This window comes from Drosophila sechellia, chromosome X (assembly GCF_004382195.2).
Source record: "Drosophila sechellia strain sech25 chromosome X, ASM438219v1, whole genome shotgun sequence".
Taxonomy (NCBI): domain Eukaryota; kingdom Metazoa; phylum Arthropoda; class Insecta; order Diptera; family Drosophilidae; genus Drosophila; species Drosophila sechellia.
In genome coordinates, this window is record NC_045954.1 from 18647540 (window position 1) to 18668515 (window position 20976).

At 45.7% G+C, this 20976-nt stretch overlaps 4 protein-coding genes and 2 long non-coding RNA genes across 11 annotated transcripts; 2 read left to right on the plus strand and 4 right to left on the minus strand.

The window, feature by feature from the left end:
- Positions 1-301: 301 nt before the first annotated feature.
- LOC6614876 (glutathione hydrolase 1 proenzyme) lies at positions 302-6680 on the minus strand. Its single transcript, XM_002039258.2, has 4 exons — positions 6404-6680; positions 1873-3078; positions 831-1071; positions 302-776 (listed from the first exon to the last, which is right to left on the minus strand). The coding sequence occupies exons 1-4, from the start codon at positions 6406-6408 to the stop codon at positions 489-491; spliced, it is 1740 nt and encodes a 579-aa protein (XP_002039294.1). The 5' UTR covers positions 6409-6680; the 3' UTR covers positions 302-488.
- A 122-nt stretch (positions 6681-6802) lies between these two features.
- LOC116802195 lies at positions 6803-7638 on the plus strand. The gene is made up of 3 exons (XR_004362562.1): positions 6803-7083; positions 7378-7445; positions 7548-7638. It is a non-coding gene; the product is annotated as an uncharacterized LOC116802195 (long non-coding RNA).
- LOC6614877 lies at positions 7413-9267 on the minus strand. Its single transcript, XM_002039259.2, has 2 exons — positions 8824-9267; positions 7413-8307 (listed from the first exon to the last, which is right to left on the minus strand). The coding sequence occupies exons 1-2, from the start codon at positions 9182-9184 to the stop codon at positions 7673-7675; spliced, it is 996 nt and encodes a 331-aa protein (XP_002039295.1). The 5' UTR covers positions 9185-9267; the 3' UTR covers positions 7413-7672.
- A 617-nt stretch (positions 9268-9884) lies between these two features.
- On the plus strand, positions 9885-14864 carry LOC6614878 (histidine--tRNA ligase, cytoplasmic). Of its 3 annotated transcripts, none has more exons than XM_032726741.1 (6): positions 9885-10145; positions 12056-12178; positions 12250-12465; positions 13232-13660; positions 13726-14346; positions 14400-14864. In XM_032726741.1, the coding sequence occupies exons 1-6, from the start codon at positions 10053-10055 to the stop codon at positions 14607-14609; spliced, it is 1692 nt and encodes a 563-aa protein (XP_032582632.1). In that variant the 5' UTR covers positions 9885-10052; the 3' UTR covers positions 14610-14864. The 3 variants fall into 3 exon arrangements, with proteins under 3 accessions (XP_032582632.1, XP_032582631.1, XP_032582630.1); XM_032726739.1 differs by having other exon boundaries at positions 10058-10145; positions 11915-12178; XM_032726740.1 differs by lacking the exon at positions 12056-12178 and having other exon boundaries at positions 9887-10145.
- Positions 14865-15451: 587 nt separating this feature from the next.
- LOC6614880 lies at positions 15452-16745 on the minus strand. The gene has a single exon (XM_002039262.2). It carries the CDS (start codon positions 16687-16689, stop codon positions 15727-15729), a length of 963 nt encoding a protein of 320 aa, XP_002039298.1. The 5' UTR covers positions 16690-16745; the 3' UTR covers positions 15452-15726.
- Positions 16746-17869: 1124 nt separating this feature from the next.
- On the minus strand, positions 17870-20967 carry LOC116802346. Of its 4 annotated transcripts, XR_004362703.1 has the most exons (4): positions 20322-20967; positions 19029-19284; positions 18805-18916; positions 17870-18746 (listed from the first exon to the last, which is right to left on the minus strand). It is a non-coding gene; the product is annotated as an uncharacterized LOC116802346 (long non-coding RNA). The 4 variants fall into 4 exon arrangements; XR_004362702.1 differs by having other exon boundaries at positions 17870-18916; positions 19029-19278; XR_004362700.1 differs by having other exon boundaries at positions 17870-18916.
- Between the last annotated feature and the right edge of the window lie 9 nt (positions 20968-20976).

Here is a 20976-nt window from a genome sequence, read left to right on the forward strand (position 1 = left end):
CGACGAACGATTCCCCATCGACGAACTCGTGTCCTTATTTTTTTTTTGGAAAATCCGGCCTCCATTCGCGCGGAAATTCGAGGTACATTGTAACCACTTTTCACGCCCACTTTTCTTTGAATTTCTGCTTACTAGGTACAAGCTGGAGAGAGCAGTATTCCAGGAAGCAACTTCACACGTACCTACGGTACAATTTAGTCTTGACCATCCACGGCTTAGTACCCAGCCCCAACAAAAACTGGCACATTCAAAGAAATGTTAATTTGTGTACACTAATCCACCTCGAATAATAGATACCTAGTTTACTCCGGAAAAAGGATAACAAAAAATCCGTTTATTTGGATATATCGGGCACTCACAGCCTGGTGGTTATGTACATAAAAAAGGAATTTTCGAAACTCTCTATTCGAAATACTGGTAAACATTACTCGCAGCCCTCGGCTCATGCGACTTACGGACTAGGTTAAATAAATAAAATCACACGCATCCTAATGCTGCATCTTGTTGGTCTTGGCCAGAGTGAGGGAGCTGCCGATGCGACGGCGATCGAAGAAGGGCTCCGGCTGCTCCAGCGCCCCAATGGCGGTCACTGCTGCGAAGCTGGAGCCGGCGGGCTCCTCGTACATCTCGTGGCCCACCTGCTTGAGGTAGTCGGTAACGCTGCTGTCCACCTCGTGCTCGTAGCTCACGCGCATGGGAACCAACTGGTGGTGCAGTCGGCCATTGTTCACGGCCGCGGTGAGGCTCTCCTTGCGTAGCAGGTACTTCATGATCACCTGATGGACAAGAATCTCAATTATAATTAAGGGGGATCAACGCCAAGTGCTTACAGCTGCCACGCTGCTGGTGATGCGAGTGCCACCTGCCGCTCCGACCAGCAGACGTACATTGCCATCCTGGTCGACAATAATGCACGGACTCATCGAGGACATGGGACGCTTGCCGGGATAAATGTAGTTGGCCGGCGAGGCGGGCACGCCGAAGCCATTAATCACGCCCGGCGTGGAGAAGTCGTCCATCTCGTCGTTCAGGATGATTCCCGTCTGGGTGGAAGCCACCTTGGAGCCGAAACTGGAAAGGGTTTATATGTGAGTATAGGTACTATATAGTTTAAAGTTGAAAAAGTTAATAGTGCGAATTCTTGGGCCGCACTTTCCTAGACCTTAGTGCGGGCTCGAACCCGACCTTTAAATATTGGTATATGGGAAAACCGCTATTCTAAACCACTATTTAGACACAAATACAAAAGATTTTTCGGTGATAGCCCATTGTAAGCCTTTGTGTATAGACACTTTTTGGACCTCCTTACACCTTTACCTGCTTACTTTATCTGCAGCATTTGCAAGTCAATTAAAAACCCTGAACGATGGCCAGCTCGTTGAGATTGAACAACTTCGTAGCTAGCGACACAAATTGGTTTCTCCGCCAAGGTGAAAACCAAGAGTTTCTCCTGTTTTTCAAATGTGTGTGTTTGTCAATCGAACCTACAGCTTCGATTCAAAGGCATGGTGGAAAAGGCGAATGTTAATATATGTGTGTGCACCGCTCACATGCACTGTTTTGTTTTTGGGAGAGAACTCTCACCACTCTTGCTGTTGCTTCGCACATGTTGGGTATGGTGAAAAGTGTCATCTAGCTTCCAACATGGTTGCGCACAAGTTCGGTCTGACCAAGTGGTGTCTCTACACTGGGAAAAAATGTGCGAGCATTTTCCGGGTGCTTGCAATTAAAATAAATTTCAAAAGAATTGTTTTGAGTAGACATATCCTTAAACAGATTATTGAAATTCCATTAAGAATTCCATCAATTCCTAAATATCAACTTGAATTCCTATGGACTAAACACTAAATATGAAATTCTATGAACACTTACTAGTTATTGATGGTACTGGTGATGGACACGGCGTCTCCATTGGTGGCCAAGACATTCATGTGGGCGGTGCCATGGTCCTCCTCCACGGTGAAGTTGGCGCCATAATAGAGGTAGTCCTGCGAAGTGCTATTGTCGTGGATCAGCTTCCTGACGCTCTCCAGGAACTCCGGCTTGAGCATCTCCTCCAGGGTGGCATTGATGGACGCAGCGCTAACGGGATCGGCATACAGATCACCCAGATTGGTGCGCTGGCCGTAGGCGTGCTTGAAGGCCTCCACCGCGCGCTGCCAGTAGATCGGCTCGTCTTCCGTATAGAGATCGGCCATCAGGTTGAGGATGAAGGCCAGAACGGGTCCGCTGCTTGGCATGGGCGTGGAGTAGAGCGTGTACGTGCCACTCACATGGGCCGACACGTGTCCATCGCTCTCCCAGCGCACCGTGTAGTCGCGCAGGTCCTGCTCCGTGATGATGCCGCCCATCTTCTGGATGTCCTCGACGAACTTGCGACCCGTCTCGCCGCCATCGTAGAACTCCTTGGCTCCATTCTCGGCAATCCGCTGCAGCGTGTCGGCCAGCGCGGGGCGCTTCATGTAGTCGCCCTCCAAGTGGGGTTGACCAGTTGAGTTGAGGAACACGGCCGAGAGCCCGGGATCCGCCTTAATGTTCTCCAGCTTGGACTGGATGGCGGAGGCCAGATAGCGCGACACAACATGGCCCTCGCGGGCCAGCTTAATGGACGGCTCGAAGAGGCGTTTCCAGGGCAGGATGCCATAGCGACGATGCATCTCCCAGTAGCCAAGAATCTCGCCGGGCACCGCACCCGATTTGGCGCCCGTAATCAACGTCTCGCCCACGAACATGTCCTTGTGCGCGGCCGCCGGTGCCGATTCCCTGGCAATCACCGTCTCCACCTTGCGGCTACTCCGCGTGTATATGGTGGCCACGAAGCCACCGCCAATGCCCATGGAGTGCGGCAGCAGCAGGCCCTCGCACAGCAGCGTGGCAATGGCGGCATCCACGGCGGAACCGCCATCGGTCAGCATTTCACCGCCGACCGCAGCACATCCGATGCCATTGGACACCACGGCTCCGCTGATGTACAGCGCATCCCGATTCTTCAGACCGAAGACCAGGCCCAGCGTCAACGCCGTCACCATGAGGGCAACCAGCAGTAGCCATAGCAAGAGCTTCTTGCTCCACACAATCCTGCAAGTTGGGAATCTCATTAGAATCAGTCAATCAACAGATGCGATCGCGATCTCAAAACTGGCCCTCAAAACTGAAGAGCTCGAGGACCCGGTCGAGTGGAGCGGTGGAGCGGCGGTGTCGATTAGCTTTGATTTGGACGCCGCTATCGGAAATCAGCCAGTCCGCCGAGTCACTCGCGGGCAGGCCGGCTAGACACGGTGATACCTTACTTCTCGATTTACGAACTAGGTGAAGGCAAAGAAGCTCTTCGCGAACTGTTAGTAATTCTTAAAGTTGGAAGTTCTAGAGGCAAATCTTCTACTGAAACGAGATACATGCTACTAACATATCCACAAGATAAAACTAAAGTAGAGCTTAACTGGCTTATATGCCACTATTATATCTTGAATAATTCATAATATTTATATATTTAAGAATAAGTCATAAATATAAATAGGAGTCTAAACTAATGGCAATACTTGAATTATGTGAGTATGAAAGATCCAAGCAGAGATTATATAAGATTTATAATGGTCACGAAGGCCCGAAGTAAACAAAGTGTGAGATTAGAATAGAACGGTCTCCAGACCCCTTTTATCTGCCAACTTGATAGCCTGGATCGTAATCTCCTTGCATGGACACTAGGGCCCAGTTAAATCAAATTAGCCGAATCATTGCGATCGATCTATCTGGAAAGCAGGTGAATGAAATCAGCTATCTGCAGATTCAGTAGCTGCCCACTATAAAGGCTACCCACAATCTGTGGCCGGTGAGTGATTGCCCCGCTGGGTGGAGTGTCCCATGACAAAGGGATATTCGTAGCTCCGTGGCGCAGTCATGCCCACGTACCGGATGAGTCCGGACATATACCTTCCATCATCTGTCCGGGGCGAGGGTGACGACTTATCGGCAGTGGAAGTGGAGTGCCCAAGTCTTCGATAACGGGCCATAAAAATGCCAAACGGAGATCGTACAACTCAAGCGCTATTAACAGGCAATTTTCTATAATTAACGTAGATTTCTTCGGGGGGAAAGTAGCAAGTACTTCGATCGACGCCGAAAAATGCGTCCTCCGCATTCGCGATCCCAAATATTTCGCTCGATTATCGCGCTCCGTCTGCAAATTAAGATCCCCTCAAGGGCCATCGCTTGCAAATCCACGGCGAATTTATGCCGCGTCATCCGGTATGGTAAACCAACTGGATCTGCATATTATTATTATATGAGCGGTTATCGTTCGACGATAAGATTCGGTTTCATTCAGGCACTCTCGCTCCTTGTTACTTCACCTTTAATGGGTTTTAGTACCATCGGTAGCATTGTGCTGCCTCCAATTGATCGGCAAGTGAGCCGTCCGTCGCCGACAGGCGCCATTAGCTGGTCGGGATTATAGCCCCTTTATCCGCCTTTATCAGTAAGGGCTTTTGCGGAATTTCAAAGTCGAGAAACCGTTGGCCGTAAAAGTTTATGGAGATCTACGAATCTTTGAACCGATAGAGAAATAAAAATTCCGAAATATTCTCAAAACACTTGCGAGTGCACTCGATTCTGAAGCGATCTTTAAACAACTGATAAAAAGTGATCAAACTGTTTTTCACGGAACTCAAGTGCTGCTGTTGGTTATATGACAAAGTACCCATGCCACATACACACACATATATATATTACGGATGGCATCTTTTTTCGGAGATGAAAGCCTCCTGCTCCGATATCTAGTGATCTCCGGAATGCTGACATCGTTTAATTACCCAAGATCTCCGATCTGCGACATACAAACAGTTTCAGTTTCAATCAGAAAACAGCCAGCACATTTCCATTTATCAGTGCTTTATTCTTTTTTTGTTTTTTCTCCCCGGCGAATGTGCCCCGTCATCAAAATCGAATCGTGTCTGCCGCGGAGCTCGAAGATAAGTCAGTGACGTTGCCGGGAGGAACGAAAGTCATCCTTGGCCGATTGGCGGCAGGTGCGGATCGGATGGGTTCTACGGCGATACAGGCGATAGGCCAGTGCCGGATGAAGTGGAACTGGGAGTACGTATGTATACCTGGTCATTTACAGCGATAATTGCGCTGGGGTTTCTCACGAATTATGCAAAATACCGACAGGGGGGATTCCTCGGCTGGAAACCAGTTTCCACAGTCGTTTGCTAATCATTATATGTCCATAATAGTCGCATTTCAATGAATTCAATGACACTGCATTCGCAGGGGTCGCAGGACCCAAAAAAAAAAAAATTCACTGGCATGAGATATCCCAATCTAATCGCCCCGCATATCCATAAACTGCACCGGCTGTCAATGATCCCCGCTGAGAATGAAGGGGCCCGAAGAATTCGCGTGTTTCCTCTGCGGGCGCCATAAACTTCATCATGCCCATAATAACTGACCGTATCTGAGCCATATCTGAGCCGTGTACTATACTATATCTTATGGGGCGTCGTAAAGCGGGGCAATCAAGCGCTAAACCCGCTAATTGCCCACATTCGACAGTTTTGATAAACTGTCTTGGAACGAACGCGTTGCCTGGATATGACGCATTTCGGGTGTCCTGAGATTGGGCCCACAACAGAGGCGGTCACAAAACTAGCACCAGTTGTGTACAAATTACTTAACGATACTTGCAATTACACTGCAAATGGGCAGATTTGCTGATATATCTTATCTGACACGATCTGGGGTGTTGGCTTTCCCACCCAACGCTACTTGCGACATGCGGCTAAAATAATGGGGCAACTTAATTGCGGGCAGCAGAGATACAGATCTCGATCTCTCAACTTGCTTAACGCCAAATGTCTAATACCTAATACCTGAAGTGACTAAATGATTCGTTGTGCTTTTTTATACGTTTTGTGTTTAAACAAGTGCACAAATAATAATAATAATCGGTTTGGTGCCGATTTTGTGCTGGCAAAAACGTGTAAAACTTTAAAACTGGACTGACTGGCGGAATAAAAAGTTATTAAAAAAACAAAAAAAAAAAAAGCTCTACAAATAATAATTTCTCTATTAGGCCATTGCAAATTAAAGATTTGTGTCCAATTTGAAAACAGGTTGTTTTGGTTTCGCATCGAATTTGCACAGGTGACACTCGAATTTTCACAGTTTGCGAGTCGGCGAGTTAATTGTGATTTCACTGTCAAGGTCTGCCGAACTTTAGATATCGATACGGGCTTATTAAATTAGTGGTATACAGGGTATATACTCTTAACTCCTAGAGTTGGATATCGGAGATATCTAGAAAATGTGTGGGAACTCTGCTACTTTACATGCAAGATCCTGTTGGTTCGAGTTACAGAGTCACCACTGTACACCGATTGCATCTACCTTTCTTGTCCATTCTTACCTCATTGTCCTCGTTTTGCTATGGCGAATTTGGTATAATATCGGCGAGCTGAGCCGGAATAAATTGGTCGCCTTGGCCTCGAAACACACAGAGCGGCACAGAAACACAGAAAAACAAACAGTCGCGAAAGGCACGGAAAAAAATATATATGAACAACAGCGGATAGATGTGCTCTTCTATGTACTCCAAAGGCCTCCGACGACAGACAGTCCCAGCAAGATTCCGTTCGATTCCAGCAGCTCCCGCCTGCGACCACCAGCACCTGTTGCGATCGACTGATGGCTCCGATCCGCCCGAGTCGCCGCTCATCGCCTATCTTGTATTCCCTGCACACGACCCACTACCGCCAACGCCGCCGCAAGCGCGAAAGAGATAGCGCACAGAAACTTTGAGCTTGACCGCCAAAGCTCGGCACCGAACGGAACGGTAAACTTGTAAACGGTAAGGCAAGGCAAGGTAGCGCCGGTGACGCAACGGACGTGCGTGCAGTCAGCGTCTTTGAGCGAATGTATCGGTGCACAGCTATCGTATCGATTGCACGAGCTGGGTATCGAAAGGTTTCTGTAACACATCGATATCATTCGTTTAATAAGCTTTTGCGTTTTCACACTTTTTATGTTACGTGGAGATCTCGGGAACTACAAAAACTAGAATATTGATATAAAGAGTGTACATTCTTGGTAATCCGCCCACGCTTGCTTTTGAAATTTGAATATATATTAGTATCTGTATATCAATATTTTATTGATATGCCAAAAAATTGCCACTTACATATTAGATATTAGATAGTCGACAACAGAGGAAGCGATTTCTCATCGATTTTTCCGATTAATTTAAAAATATATCTATTTTAGTATGTTATTATGCTATTATCCGCCACAAGTATCTAAGAAATAACAACGCATTCAGTTTAGTTCACATATTTAATTATTTTCAATACACTTGCACCAACGTGCTGGGGACTCTCAATTTAGCTTTAGTTGACCGTCGTATGTGGAGTGTGACTATTCAACGCAAGTGTGTGCTTCGGTCATCAGAACAGGTGAGTCTCCCCCTAATCGTATCACTGTGCTCAATTCAATAGCCTTTCTAATAATTTTGCCTTCAATTCTACAAATTTTGATGATCGTGGTAAGCAAATCAGCCAGACAGTTGACTGGCATACGCTACACTTGACAATTTTCCTTCTTTTCTATGGATTCTCCTGGTGATCGGAAGCAAGCGTTGGTTCTGCATACAGTTTCTGGTGGAGATTGGCGATGAAGACGACTAGCGCCAGCGCTCGTGCACCGCCGACTCCCGCATGATAATCTTGTGGAGCTTCTCCTGCTGGGTCATCTGATCCTTCTGGTTGGTGGCGCTGTTTCCCTGCTGGTGAACCGGCTGCTGCGCCCGCTGGAAGTTGGGCAGCGGCGCCTTCTTCTCGTGCGCCAGCTCCGTGAAGGCCAGCTTGCGGCGCTGCTGCGGCGGTATCTTCTTGCAGTAGCTCAGCAGGTGGATGTGCAGCGTGCGCTCCAGGTCGAAGGAGCGGTCGCAGTACTTGCACAGATGGACGGTGGTCAGGGTGGTGCAGCTCTGCCGCGGTCGCCGTCCCCGGAAGCGCACCTTGAAGTCATCATCGTGGGTGTGCCGGTGGGCGCCCAGCAGCGACCGGATGTGGAACTTGGCCCCGCACACACCGCACGAGTAGCTGGGCAGCTGCTGGTCCGCGGCATATCTGCTCAGCGGCTTCAGCTGCAGTCGGTAAAAAGCTCCGCCCTGATACTCCACGCCATCCCCTTCAGCCTGGTCGAGCTTCGTCGCTCCGCTGGAGGCTTGCTGGGCGGCCATTATGGCTTCCATTTCCGCCGCCTCGGCCTCGTAGTTCCGGGGCGTAAGGCCATTGCGACGAGGAGATAGGAATACTGTTGGAGAATGGGGGAGTTAATTGGTTAAGTCCTGCTCTATATGAGATTTTCAATTAATAACACTTTTAATAATCTATATATCAGTTAAGTACCATTTACCAAATCCGTTGTTAGTAGCTTTTATAAGGCAAAAGATCATATAGAAAACAGGTGCCCAAATCGATGATATACGATAACTTACAGTGGTAGCCGTTGTTTTAAAATGAATTGCAATTGAAACTTATGTTTCGTGATTCTTATGAGTATAAAATATAATTAAAAAAAACTTAGTGTATACCAAATTTGGTGTCCCTATCTTAAATAAGCACCAAGATCATATAGGAAGAAGGGTCTTAAGTCGATGAAATATGTGTAACTTACAATTGTAACTGCTTTTTCAAGATGAAAATGAGTTCTATTAACCATTAATTTACTGTATACCCAATTTGGTGTCTCTAGTTTGAATAATTCCCAAGATCATATAGATAGGTGGTTCCCAAATCGATGTTATACTTGTATGTATTTGTAACTTACGATTGCAACTGCTGCGTCTTCTGTTTTCGTAGTTGTACGTCTTATCCAGCGGCGAACTCTCCTCCTCGTCGGGCTCTTCCTGGACTTGACCATGTACCAGATTCCTCTTGCTGCGCCTGCGACGCTGACCATTCATGCTCGACTGGAGCCTCCCTGATGCTCCACCTGCGCCCGCCGTGCTTCGCTTGGCCGCCCGAGTGGATGCACTGGCTCTGTTCGACTCGGACAGGTAGATCAGCTTGCGCTCCACCGCCCTGCGCGCGTTCTCCATCTGCGCCTCCACGAATTCCTGCGGCTGAGTCCTGGCGCATCCGCCCCGCTTGGCGCGCTTGACCTTGATGGGCTTATTCGGCTTGTTCATCTCGTGTGTGTGTGTGTGTGTGTTTGAGTATGTGTGCGTGTCTAATTAATTTCCAATGTTATTTGTTTAATTTCAGTTTGAAATCAGTCGGTGTCGAAGGAATACTGAATCTAAGGGTAACGCTTAAATATATAGCAATGAAACTAAGCAACTGGCCTGCTGGGCAGAGGAATTTTAAATGTTGAAGTGTAAAGCTTTATTCACTTCTATTTTGCATGACAAATTATTATTTTTTACGATTATTATTGTATTTTCAATTAAAAGCTTCTAAAATAATTCAACATTCGTTATTGATATATATATATATTGTGATATATTTTTGATATATATGATGATGGAATATCTAATGATTTTTAATAATTTAATAGATAAGGTAGTGTTGTAATGGAATTAACTTATTTGAACTTGGTTAAACCAAAAACAAACAAGATAAACTTTACTACTCATAAAGGGCATAAACATTTTTATAAATATAAATTATAATATAATAACTAATAATATAAAAACTTTATAATTGGGTTATAAATTGTAATACAGTAAATATTAATAACAGTAGCCAGCATTCGTGTGTAAATTGTTATTAATAAATTATAAATTATACACTTTACATGTCCGCCAGCCCATTTACCAACCATGGTTTGAGTCCGCACTGGCGCACGTTTTCCCACCACGCGACGACGAACGGCCACACTGACCACCGCGTGCGAATTTTTTTTTGGCCAGCAGCGCAGAAAAAGCAGCTGAAAGCTGGAAAAGACAGCATAAATCGCCGTGTCGATTCGAGACGATTGAAACGCCGCGCGCCCGCCTTTTGCAGTGGACTGTCAACCGTTTGCCGTTTTTCATTTTTGGCCACCGAGCACGGAATATGAGTGATACGCGTGAGCAGATTCTGGAGCAAATCAAAGTGCAAGGCGATCTCGTCCGTCAATTGAAAGCAGCGAAGGAGTCGAAGGAGAAGGTCAGTTTTTGGTCGTACTTCCAGTTGGAAACCGACTCACTCCCTCCGCCCAGCACTTCCATTTCCACCCACCCCTCATCCACAAGCATCGCGTCCGCCTTCCAGTGTCATCCCCCTTTGTGTGTGTACAATGGAATAAGTGCAATTGTTACTGTAATTCCCGGCCCTGCTTTCGTCATCAAATTCGAAATCCCACTCGCATACATATTTCATCAGATCGTCATGCAGTTGAGAATAAGGGAAATAACAAAAAACACACACACATGCTGCGCTGGCGTTTGGAGTTATTCGAACTCTTCGTTTTTGCAGTGTAATAATTAGATGAATGCAAAATCGGAAGAGCGGAGCAAAGGAAAAACGGCAAATTAAAGGAGCGCGCAGACTTTCACATTTACATTCGCATTCCCACATTCGTGCCACTCTGTTGTTATTGTTGTCTCGCTCTGGCCAATGGCAAATGCACGGCTTCTGTTTGCGTGTGGTTTAGTGTTGTGCACAGTGATGCCAAATTATCGTCCCCACTATTTGGCTGGAAAGTAGCTTAAATTGGCAGTGCTGTGACTAATTGAAGCAGTCGTTTATATTAATTTCTTGCTGATGTAAGTGTACTTATGCTTACTTCGACTGCATGCAGCACAATATTTGGCTTGATTTCCTGGAAACTGTGTTGAAAACAGTTGGAGACTTCTAGAAAACTCAATAAGACCTAAAAGTGCATTTTCCTGATGTTCTAGAAACTGTCCAATTAGAACAATTATTGTATTGGTATTACATAGTCCAATTGGGATACTTACAAAATCTTTCAGATAAGAGTAAAAACTTTTATGTTCAGTGCTCAAAAAAAGGATATATTAGATGTTTTGATGCACGTAATAATTAAATTCAATTAGCCAAATGAGACTAATAGCTGGATTTGCATCACCAGTGTGAGTGCTCTATGACCGACTGACTGACTGAAAAGAGAGCGACTGGTCAAACAGGAGGCATGTACAAAAGGCACATGGTGGTTATAGCGATTATATCAAAAACCAGCTAGACCACAATCAACCGATCCAAGACTTGACGACTGCAACATGTGATTTGGGCTATGAGGCATTTGCAACAACGCTTACCACCAACTGCACTTATTCCTATTGTTCAAATCTGTAGCCTTGTAAATATCTTAAAGATAGATTTATGTACTATTATTTTTAAGAACGATCTGTTTTTCCGTTTTTTTTTTTAAATGAATTTCCCTTATATATATCTTCATTTTGAAGTTTTGGCTTTCATTTCTAATAGTTAATAGTACAAACTAATTGTCAAACAGCTTAATTTATGTAATATAATAACAAATAAGCTAAAAGTGACCTATTTTTAAATATCACTAAAGTTGCTATTGTGTGTGGGTCCTCCGAGATCAGCTGACTAACGGTAATCTAGCTTGATCTTGTGTGTGTGTGTGTGTGTGGTGCGAGTGTGTGGTGTGAATGTCCTTGAACTGTTTGGCTTCCAGCTTCCATTATATCGCGTCACTTTCCTGTTTTTTCCGCTTCAAGTGTCATAAAAAAGTGTTTTTTAAATTGCAAAAACTTGTTTCCAAAAACGGGAGAAACAATAAAAAAAATCAGTGCTGACGGTCAATGGAACGCAATAATATATTATTATTATTTTTATTTATTGCTTCAGCTGCACACACACAAAAAACACCGACACACTTCATTTCTTCTCACCATACACTAAACTAGTTGTAAAATAAGCAAAACTTATTGTTGTTGTTGTTTAATTAGGTTTGAAAAGTTGCAAAAGAAAGTTGTTGCAAGTGAAAAACGAAAAAATTAGTAACTAAAAAAAAAAAGAAAAAACACATGTTGCGTTCAATTGGCCGCCAGTGGCGCTGTAGTGCTGCGTTTCAGTGTGCAACGTTCCAGACGGCGCCCTCTGGCGGCGGACGCGTCAGCTCGTCCGGCGCTCCAGCCCAACGACAACAACAACAACAGCCACAAAAACAACAACAAGCACAAGAACAACAACAACATGAGCAACTGCATCAGGTTAGCATCTAAGCAATCCCCACCATGTCCATGTCCCCCCTCTAAAGTGTTTCCCCGCCTCTCCATTGCAGATCGATGAGGAGGTCGCCCGCCTACTGGCCCTAAAGGCCACTCTCGGCGGAGATGCCGCGCCCACCAATCTGAAGTTCACGCTGAAGACGCCCAAAGGCACCCGGGACTATGGTCCTCAGCAGATGACCCTGCGCCAGGGCGTTCTGGACAAGATCGTCCAGGTGTTCAAGCGCCACGGCGGCGAAGCCATCGATACGCCCGTCTTTGAGCTGAAGGTGAGTTCATTGGAGTGGGATGATGTTCTTCAAGAAAAAGAGAGTTATTGGAGGATTATGTAAGGAGTTTTTGTTTAGGTGAACAACTAGAAGGGTATCCTGAAGCCATATTAGTTCTAAAAGCTTTAATTCTTTTTCATTATACATTTTAATGATCTATCGCATAGAAGAGCTCCATACTTATGAATTGACTAGCTTATATTTAAAATGTCTAACTAATTATGCTTTATGTTGGGTCTATTATTAATTTAAACTCAACATATCATGAAACACCCAATTTAAAAGAGAGATATTATATTATATTATAGTTGTTCTCAACAACTGTTCAGAGTAAAAATGCAGGATAATGGTGTCTACAATTCCCAATTAGTTTCTGGCAGGTTATTCGGTTGTTCTATATTATAATCTCAGAATGAACACAAACGACCTTGCTTCATTTTGTTATTAAAATTAAATTATTTATATTGATGGGGTCTTCAATGATTTATATATAGCATTATGATAGCACTGAGCTGCACTCAAAATAAGTGATAAAGCCGCAGGAGTCTTGAATATGCTAGCTTTGTTTCTAAATCTCTCTTATTGAATTGGAAACAAATGCTATAATGACTAAAGTAACATAATTCTAATGGTTCACCATCATTAATTTTGGTGTTAACGTTATTTAGGTATTTAAGCAGAAAGCACATCTAAAAATATTATGGTACACATATCTTGTAATGTGTCTGGATCTTCGACTCACTTTCCTTTTATCCATTCCCCACAGGAAGTGCTGACGGGCAAGTACGGCGAGGACTCAAAGCTGATCTACGACTTGAAGGACCAGGGCGGTGAGATCCTATCGATGAGGTATGACTTGACCGTGCCGCTGGCTCGTTACCTGGCGATGAACAAGATCTCGAGCATCAAGCGCTACCACATCGCCAAGGTCTACCGACGCGACAATCCGGCGATGACCAAGGGTCGCTATCGGGAGTTCTACCAGTGCGACTTCGACATTGCCGGCACCTACGATCCCATGCTGCCCGATGCCGAGTGCGTGAAGATTGTGTCGGAGATACTGGACACGCTTGACATTGGAGACTATGTGATAAAGCTAAATCACCGCCAGCTTTTGGACGGCATGTTCCAGGCGTGCGGAGTGCCGGCGGATAGCTTCCGCACTATCTGCTCTGCGGTGGATAAGTTGGACAAGGTGAGCACCATCGCTACTAACTGCAATTGTGGTCAATAATGTATGTAATGTATCTGTTATTCTAGTCGCCCTGGGCGGATGTGCGCAAGGAGATGGTGGACGAGAAGGGCTTGGACGAGGCCGCAGCGGATCGAATTGGCGAGTACGTGCGACTGAGCGGCGGTGCCGAGCTGGTGGAGCAGCTGCTGGCCGACGAGAAGCTCAAGGCTGTGCCAAATGCAGTGAAGGGTCTGGAAGGCATGAAGCAGCTCCTCAAGTACTGTTCCATATTCGGTCTGGATAAACGCGTTAGCTTCGATTTGAGTCTGGCCCGTGGCCTGGACTACTACACCGGTGTTATCTACGAAGGTGTGCTCAAGGGAGAGTCCGCCACCGTGGCATCTCCGGCAAAGACATCACAACAGAACGGAGAGCAGGCGAACGAGCCGGCCACCGTGGGATCCGTGGCTGGAGGCGGTCGCTACGACAACCTGGTGGGCATGTTCGATCCGCGCGGCAAGGCTGTGCCCTGCGTGGGCGTGTCCATTGGCGTGGAGCGCATCTTCTCGGTCCTGGAGGCGCGGGCGGCTGCGAGCGGTCTGAAGTTGCGCACCAGCGACGTGGAGGTTTACGTGGCCTCCGCTCACAAGGGTCTCCACGAGCAGCGTCTGAAGGTTCTGAACCTGCTGTGGGACGCGGGCGTAAAGGTATGTTTGAGTTGAATCCAGGAGACTGCATAATAATCGTAAAATCCTCTCAGGCGGAACACTCTTACAAGCTGAACCCTAAGCTGCTAGTACAGCTGCAGCACTGCGAGGAGCACCAGATTCCTCTGGTGGTGGTCCTCGGCGACGCAGAGCTAGCGCAGGGATTGGTCAAGCTGCGTGAGGTGACCACGCGCGAGGAGACCAACGTAAAGCTTAAGGATCTGGTCGCCGAGATCCGGCGACGGCAGCAGTCCTCCGCCTAGGCTCTTTTCACGACATTGATATCAGCGACACTTAAACGCTCCCGCTCCTAATTTATGAACCATCCAGCATCGAAGTATATAATTTTTTTTTCCTATTTGTACGTTTTGTATTCTTGGTGTCCTGGCCGGAGGCGCCGCGTGCTACTATGCTAAGATCTACAGTGTAACCATAGGAATAAGTGCGGACAACTTATACCAAAATGAACACTAAAAAGAAACAAATAAACGAAGAAGCGACTCGCATTTAAGCCGGAACCAATTGTTTTTCTCGGGTTACGGTATATTGTTTAATATCTGCAAGACTTTATCGTAAAAGTTTGTTATGTGTGGATCGTTTCGTTGCCTGAAAGTATGCTCCATATTCAAATACCCAACACACGCCATTTTTTATACTTTTAGGCATTTGCGTTATAAGTTTTGATCCCATTTTAAAAGTGGAATGCAGTCTACAAATCCTAAAATCTAATGAATGTCAACTATCTTGCAGATTCGCGACGTGGAGCAGCAGCCCAGTCAAGATCGGTGTCAGCATAGGGATCGGGAGGCGGAGGAGCAGCGCCGAGGAGCAGAGGGCGGTGCCGTCTGAAGCGGTGGCCAGCATGCCGGAGACGCTGCCCGCCACTGCGACGGTGACGGCGTCGAGCATCGACTGCACCGTGGCGGTGCTCAAGGTGCCCACGCCCACCCTACAGCTGCCGGAGGTGTGCAATCTGCAGAGCCTGGGGCTCATCATGGAGCCCAACAACATCAACATCGAGCTTAATCCCGCCGCCCTCGTCACGCCCGCCATGGAACCAGTGGGATTCAAGGTTAGTCAGTCGTCGATTAAAAAAACACAAAAGCAGTCTTATATTCCTTTACTTAAAATTTTGGCCAAGGATTTAACGCACATCAAATTAACACTGATGGCTCCTTCTCGGGGTTATCGGGTACATGGGTCAAGAGCAGCGCGATATCCTGGAGGTACTCAAAAGGTTTAAAGAGCGGCTGGTGTAGGGGCAGTAAAAGTTTGACGCATTCCCCAGCTGCTGCTCCGTTTCCGTCCTCGGCTCGGAGGTTTGGGGGGAAACTCCACTGCCGCACAGCCACCGCTGTCTCCATTTCGCGAATATAGCATCTACTGTGGCTCGTCTGCAATATCAGAAGGTTGCACCTCCTTATTCATTGCCCACTTGATTATGGTAACGATGTGGTCTGCTAGGACCGCTATGCACTCATCAGTGGCTGGTCCCAGAATAAAGGAAGCATAGTGTGCCCGGTCCATATAGAATCGAATTAACCAGCGACCTGGCTCCTCCCCCCTGTTCAAAAAGAATAGACGAACGATACGTATGCAGTAGCTCAAGAGATTCCATAATAATTCCCAGCAGTCAACAACGAAGGGGTTAGGTTCGTCATGCCGGCGGATCTGATTCCACCAATTATCCCAGGAATCGAACAGATGGATCACCTGTTCCGGAATATCGTTCTCCTCTGAGCTCAGCTCGGAACTCGCCTCCTGGAACGGCATCTGGTTCATCGCGGAGCTTGGCTCATCAAGATCCACCTGCTTCTCCTGCATCTGTGCATGGTGAGCATCTGTGTAACTCTGGATTTGCTTTTCTATCCAGAGGATGGAGGGATTGCTAAAGAAATTGGAGTTACTCTCCCCCGTCCAGTTGGACTGGTATTCATTCTCAAATAGCATATTGGGATCATAGGAGGCGTTGAGGCCGCCCCTGGCGCGTTGATCCAGATTGATGATACTCGTTGAGGATTTGGAATTTGTGCCCATCCCGAGGCCTTCTTCCTCCGATTTCCCCATTTTATCGACAGCACTCTCCAAGCCCAGCGGCTCCGTTATCTTGGGGAAATTCTCCTCACGGATTCTCACGACGCATTCGTTTGGCGACTCATTCCTTCCAAACAGATTCAGCAAACTCTTCTTCACGGTCCGGGGATGAAGCTCCTTGCAAGGATCGGAGGAGGCATACAGAACGTAGCGGCCCGCCGAGCTTCGGTTCAGATAACGATCCCGATACTCGGCGGACAGCTCGGTCACCAGCGATTGTAGGATGTGCGTGTTAAAGTACTTGGTCATCTTGTGATTCGAAGAAATTTATTTTTTTTTTTTTTTTTGTTTGATAAAATGTTAAATGTTATGCTTAAGGCCTGAAAGTGAAACTGTTTGGCAGGAATTTCTAAGCATATTTTGCACTGAGCGCAAAGCAGGCCTTGGAAAATGATTTTAAAACACAGAAGAACTGAAGAAAACCACCATGTGGGTGCTTAAGTAAAATATTAGCAAGTTAAAAAAATTGTTATTTATGTAAATAACAAGTTCTTACGTTATTTGCTTAAATAATAACTTTAGTATGTTCAAATTTAAACAAATAATCATGGCATCATAACATTTCAGAGTGCAAGAATACCATAAAAGTATTTGCTCCTACCATTAGCATCCACATTTTCGCACTGTGTACCGCATTTGGCATCTCTTAATTTAATTATGCAGAGCAGAGAAATGTCAAGCGGTTCGCGGCTGCTCATCGCCTCGTTTTTACACTCGAACTGAGTCCTGATTGAGGCTGTCCCCGCATTTCTCATGCTTCAGTGCGTCCAATTTGATGGCAAGGTGCCAGGGGTGGCTGTTTCATAGGGGGGGTTTCATTTCTGAGGAGGGCGGAAGCGGGAAGTGGGGTGGAATGGCCGCTCCTCATTCAAATGACCCAACGCAACGTAGCGGCGCACTGATTCTGACAGGCGCCGCCACAGAGATCTCCGCCAGCTAATACTGTTTTAATATGAAATTTCATTTCATTTCAACGATTGTCCAAAAATTTGTTGTTGCTCTCACTGCCATTGTTGTTGTTTTTGCTGCTGTCGGTGTCTCTGCTGCTGCCGTTGACATGTCACTGCGATGAAGTTGAAGGTTGCCAGGGGTCGCACAGTGTGCTGGAATGGCTCCATTATCGCCCGATGACCTTGCCCCCCTCACACATGGAAACCAAAATTTGCCATTTAATTTTATTTATAAAAAACGTAAAAATATTTAAACAAATTCAACAAACATTTCATATTTTGTTCAATTTATAATTGTATTTATCTATTATTTTTAGGATTATACGTGTACTAACATATACGTATGGTTTTACATATTCAATTTTTGTGTTTATTTCAGTTCTTATTAGTTATAATTATATATTTGTGTACATATTTTTGTATATATAATGTGTAATGTTTATTATATTTATTACTGTAATAAATCTATACATCTGAAATATTTTATTTAATAAACAAAATTAAGTGCACTAAAACCCTGTTGAAATTAAATGAATTTTTATTTTTCGAATAATACCCGCACAACTGATACACTCGGCTTTATCTACGTCTATCTTTAGCTATATCAATAGCAAATACATATTGTCCCACTGTGCAGCACGGTGGTGGGATTGCAGTGGACTGTGTTGGGCTAGGATTTCGAGGTCTGCCCTTGGTAGCTCGGCCCGAACCCCGTGTGCAGTGATTTGTTTTAGGGGACTGGGATTGGGATTGGGATTGGCATTGGGCATTGGGCACTGGGTTTCCGAGTGGAACTGGCAAGAGGGTGCACTTCAGAGGGCGACTGATATCATTCAATGCTTCTAATTTACGGATTAATGAAGGCGCAACTTTACATATGGAAATGCTAGCTGCACCGCGACGATCGTGGGAAGCGATTAGAGAGTGGTGCGGTGGCTTGGTGTGGTGTGGTATAATTGGGTTCGGTGGTGCGAGGGAAGGTCCCTTTTAAAGTCGCCCGTCGCATTGTCATTGATGGATTGGGTCATAAATTTGTGATTTGCTAAGCTCGACTGCCATTTTCCAGTCCAGTCGATCACGAAGTCAACTCGTATGAATATTTATGCTTGGTGGGTAATTTCCAATGTGTGTGGGAGTGTGAAAAGCACAGTACATATGTACATATATTTCCCTCGGTCAGTTTGAGGTCAAATATTAATGTATTAATGGATCAATGCCAGAATGGAACGATAAATTCAGCTCAGATTCGAGCTAAGGCTTATATCTTTAATATCCTGAGATCCTTGGGGAGTTCCTTTCTCAGTTGCCATGTAGATGGATACAATCCATCTGTCCGCTTCAGTTTTCCAGATCCAGCTCATAAAACATGAAACGGGCGTTAGTGGATATACTTGCTAAGGAATTCATTGGTCACCTTTTATTTTGGCCGTTCCCAGGTCCAATCATTATCCAAAGGATTGGCACTACAGGGTGTCTCGCTTGTCATACAGACATATATGTATATGCCCCTCGCATTCCAAAGTGTCCTGCGAACAAACACTAATAATATTAATAACGATTATCGCCCGATGGAAATGAATCTGGCTCGGCATCGGAATCGGATTCAGAGTCATAAATACACGACGCGCACTCACTCACCTCATTCATCCGTCCATTCATCGATAGTATCTCTGCTCCGGAGCGATCCGGGTGGGTCGGGGGCAGAATCCGGGCAGCGGAGCCACGCGACGGCAGTTGCTTATCGCGGGTGACCAGAGAATCGCCACGTGCGATTCCATTGCCAATTCCATTCATAGTTCGGCCAGCTCATGTGTGCCAGCAAACGGGTGATGGGTACGATGGCGGGCAAACAACTAGCACCGAAATAAGTACTATACCGCAAATACACCTGAAACTTTATACTTCAATACTCAATCTTCTTAATATAATATTAGAAACTTAACAAACTCAACAAAAATTTTTCAAATTGTCTAGCACTTCAGATAAAACGATGTACTTTTACATGTTAACAATTTCAAATCAAGATAGACCTCCCTAAGTCGAGTTCCTTGAGATCTAGTCATATGACATGGAATGCATATTTTTAAATGAATGATGACTGCACTTAAAGTCAGTTACCTTCCCAACGATTTTATGACAAGCCAATTAAGCTACTGAATTGATCAGCTGCTAGTCTGCTGCCCGCGGCTGTGCTGAACCACTAGCAACTGCTGCTTGGGCGGCGGGGGACTCGAACCAGGAACAAAGACAGCGACCGGGACCAGCAAATTTGCGTGCAATCGTTTGGCCTGCGTTTTTAATGACTTTTTCGACTCCAGCCGGGTTATGCCAACCCCGACCAACTGGCAACTGGCAACTGGTAACTGGCAATGCATTTAATTCGATTATGAGACGCCGACTTCCTTGGCATATAATCATTTCGGTGGTGGCTCGTCGAAAAGTAATTGAAACTCCGGCTGTAAGTGGAACGCAGCCAGGCGGTTGCCAGGCTGCCCCCATCCTCACGTGCGCCGGAGTACAACTAATGTGGGTGTTAACGGTGTGTTAAGTGATTCGCCATTTGTTGTAGGATCGAACCGAACAATCCCAATTCGATGGCGACGTCGACACCCGATAAGTATCGGATTCCTTGGGCACTGAACTGAGCTCGGAGCTCGGAGTTCCAAGTACTGGGTGCTGGGTACTGAGTACTTGGCACACACGTTTCACACATATTTCAAGCGCCTTTCACTGCGGATGGAACTTTTTATTTCCGGTTTAAAAACGGATGAAGGCACTGGCGCACAAATGTATCGACTTACAGTGCAATGTGCCTGCGATTGATTTGGAAATGCTTGAGGAACTTAAAAGTGTGATTTCTTTTTTAACCCCTAAGTTCTAAAATATATTCTGATATATCTGTAAGAAAATAAAATGCGTTATAATACTCACGGTTTCATGTTGAAAAACCCTCCTCATTCATATCGCTGTGTGTCCCACTCGTTAATGGGTTAATTTAAAGGTGCAATTTATCTCGATCCTGGAAAGTGTCGTCCCATGTCGCCACCACCCCGGTTTTCCCATTGTTTCCCTATTTTTGTGGCCCCTGTCCGGAGATCGGCTAATGAAAACTAAAAACTTCAATTACCAAAAGAGCCAAATAATGCGTTTTTAAACCCAAAAATGTACGAGCTAAGAGCGTCCAAGAAAATTGTGATAGATGAGGGTTTGGCAATGTTTTTTACGGGCCACTTGTTCGGGACCGCCCCCCCTTGGATGCCCTTCTTTAAACAAGGAGAGTGACCAAAAAGGCGCAACAGCGACCGAAAGAAAATGGCAATAAATCAGGGTAAATAATACACACAAGTACCAGAAGTCCCGGAAAAGGGGGCGGCACGAAAGGGTATTTCGCTCCGAATTTCCCAACGGGGTGATTATTTAAAATTGTGCAACGCATAAATAGAAGTCCAAGTTGGCAGGAGGCGGCAGATGTGGGACCCAGGTCCGAAATCTTCTGTTTATGCTCTTGTAATTGTGTTTTTAGCTTATTGCCTTTGCTCGGAATTTGTACCGCAGCAGGGATACTCACACACACACTACACACTCG

Bases quoted from the DNA above. Each gene is read 5' to 3' on its own strand.
- LOC6614876 (XM_002039258.2), bottom strand. The intron at 1,072-1,872 runs GTAAGTGTTCAT...AACCCTTTCCAG, and splicing joins ACCAGTACCATCAATAACTA to TTTCGGCTCCAAGGTGGCTT. The intron at 777-830 runs GTAAGCACTTGG...CTTGTCCATCAG, and splicing joins TCACCAGCAGCGTGGCAGCT to GTGATCATGAAGTACCTGCT.
- LOC6614877 (XM_002039259.2), bottom strand. From the start codon at position 9,184: ATGAACAAGCCGAATAAGCCCATCAAGGTCAAGCGCGCCAAGCGGGGC. The intron at 8,308-8,823 runs GTAAGTTACAAA...ATTCTCCAACAG, and splicing joins AAGACGCAGCAGTTGCAATC to TATTCCTATCTCCTCGTCGC.
- LOC6614878 (XM_032726741.1), top strand. From the start codon at position 10,053: ATGAGTGATACGCGTGAGCAGATTCTGGAGCAAATCAAAGTGCAAGGC. The intron at 10,146-12,055 runs GTCAGTTTTTGG...GCAACGTTCCAG, and splicing joins CGAAGGAGTCGAAGGAGAAG to ACGGCGCCCTCTGGCGGCGG. The intron at 13,661-13,725 runs GTGAGCACCATC...CTGTTATTCTAG, and splicing joins CGGTGGATAAGTTGGACAAG to TCGCCCTGGGCGGATGTGCG.
- LOC6614880 (XM_002039262.2), bottom strand. From the start codon at position 16,689: ATGACCAAGTACTTTAACACGCACATCCTACAATCGCTGGTGACCGAG.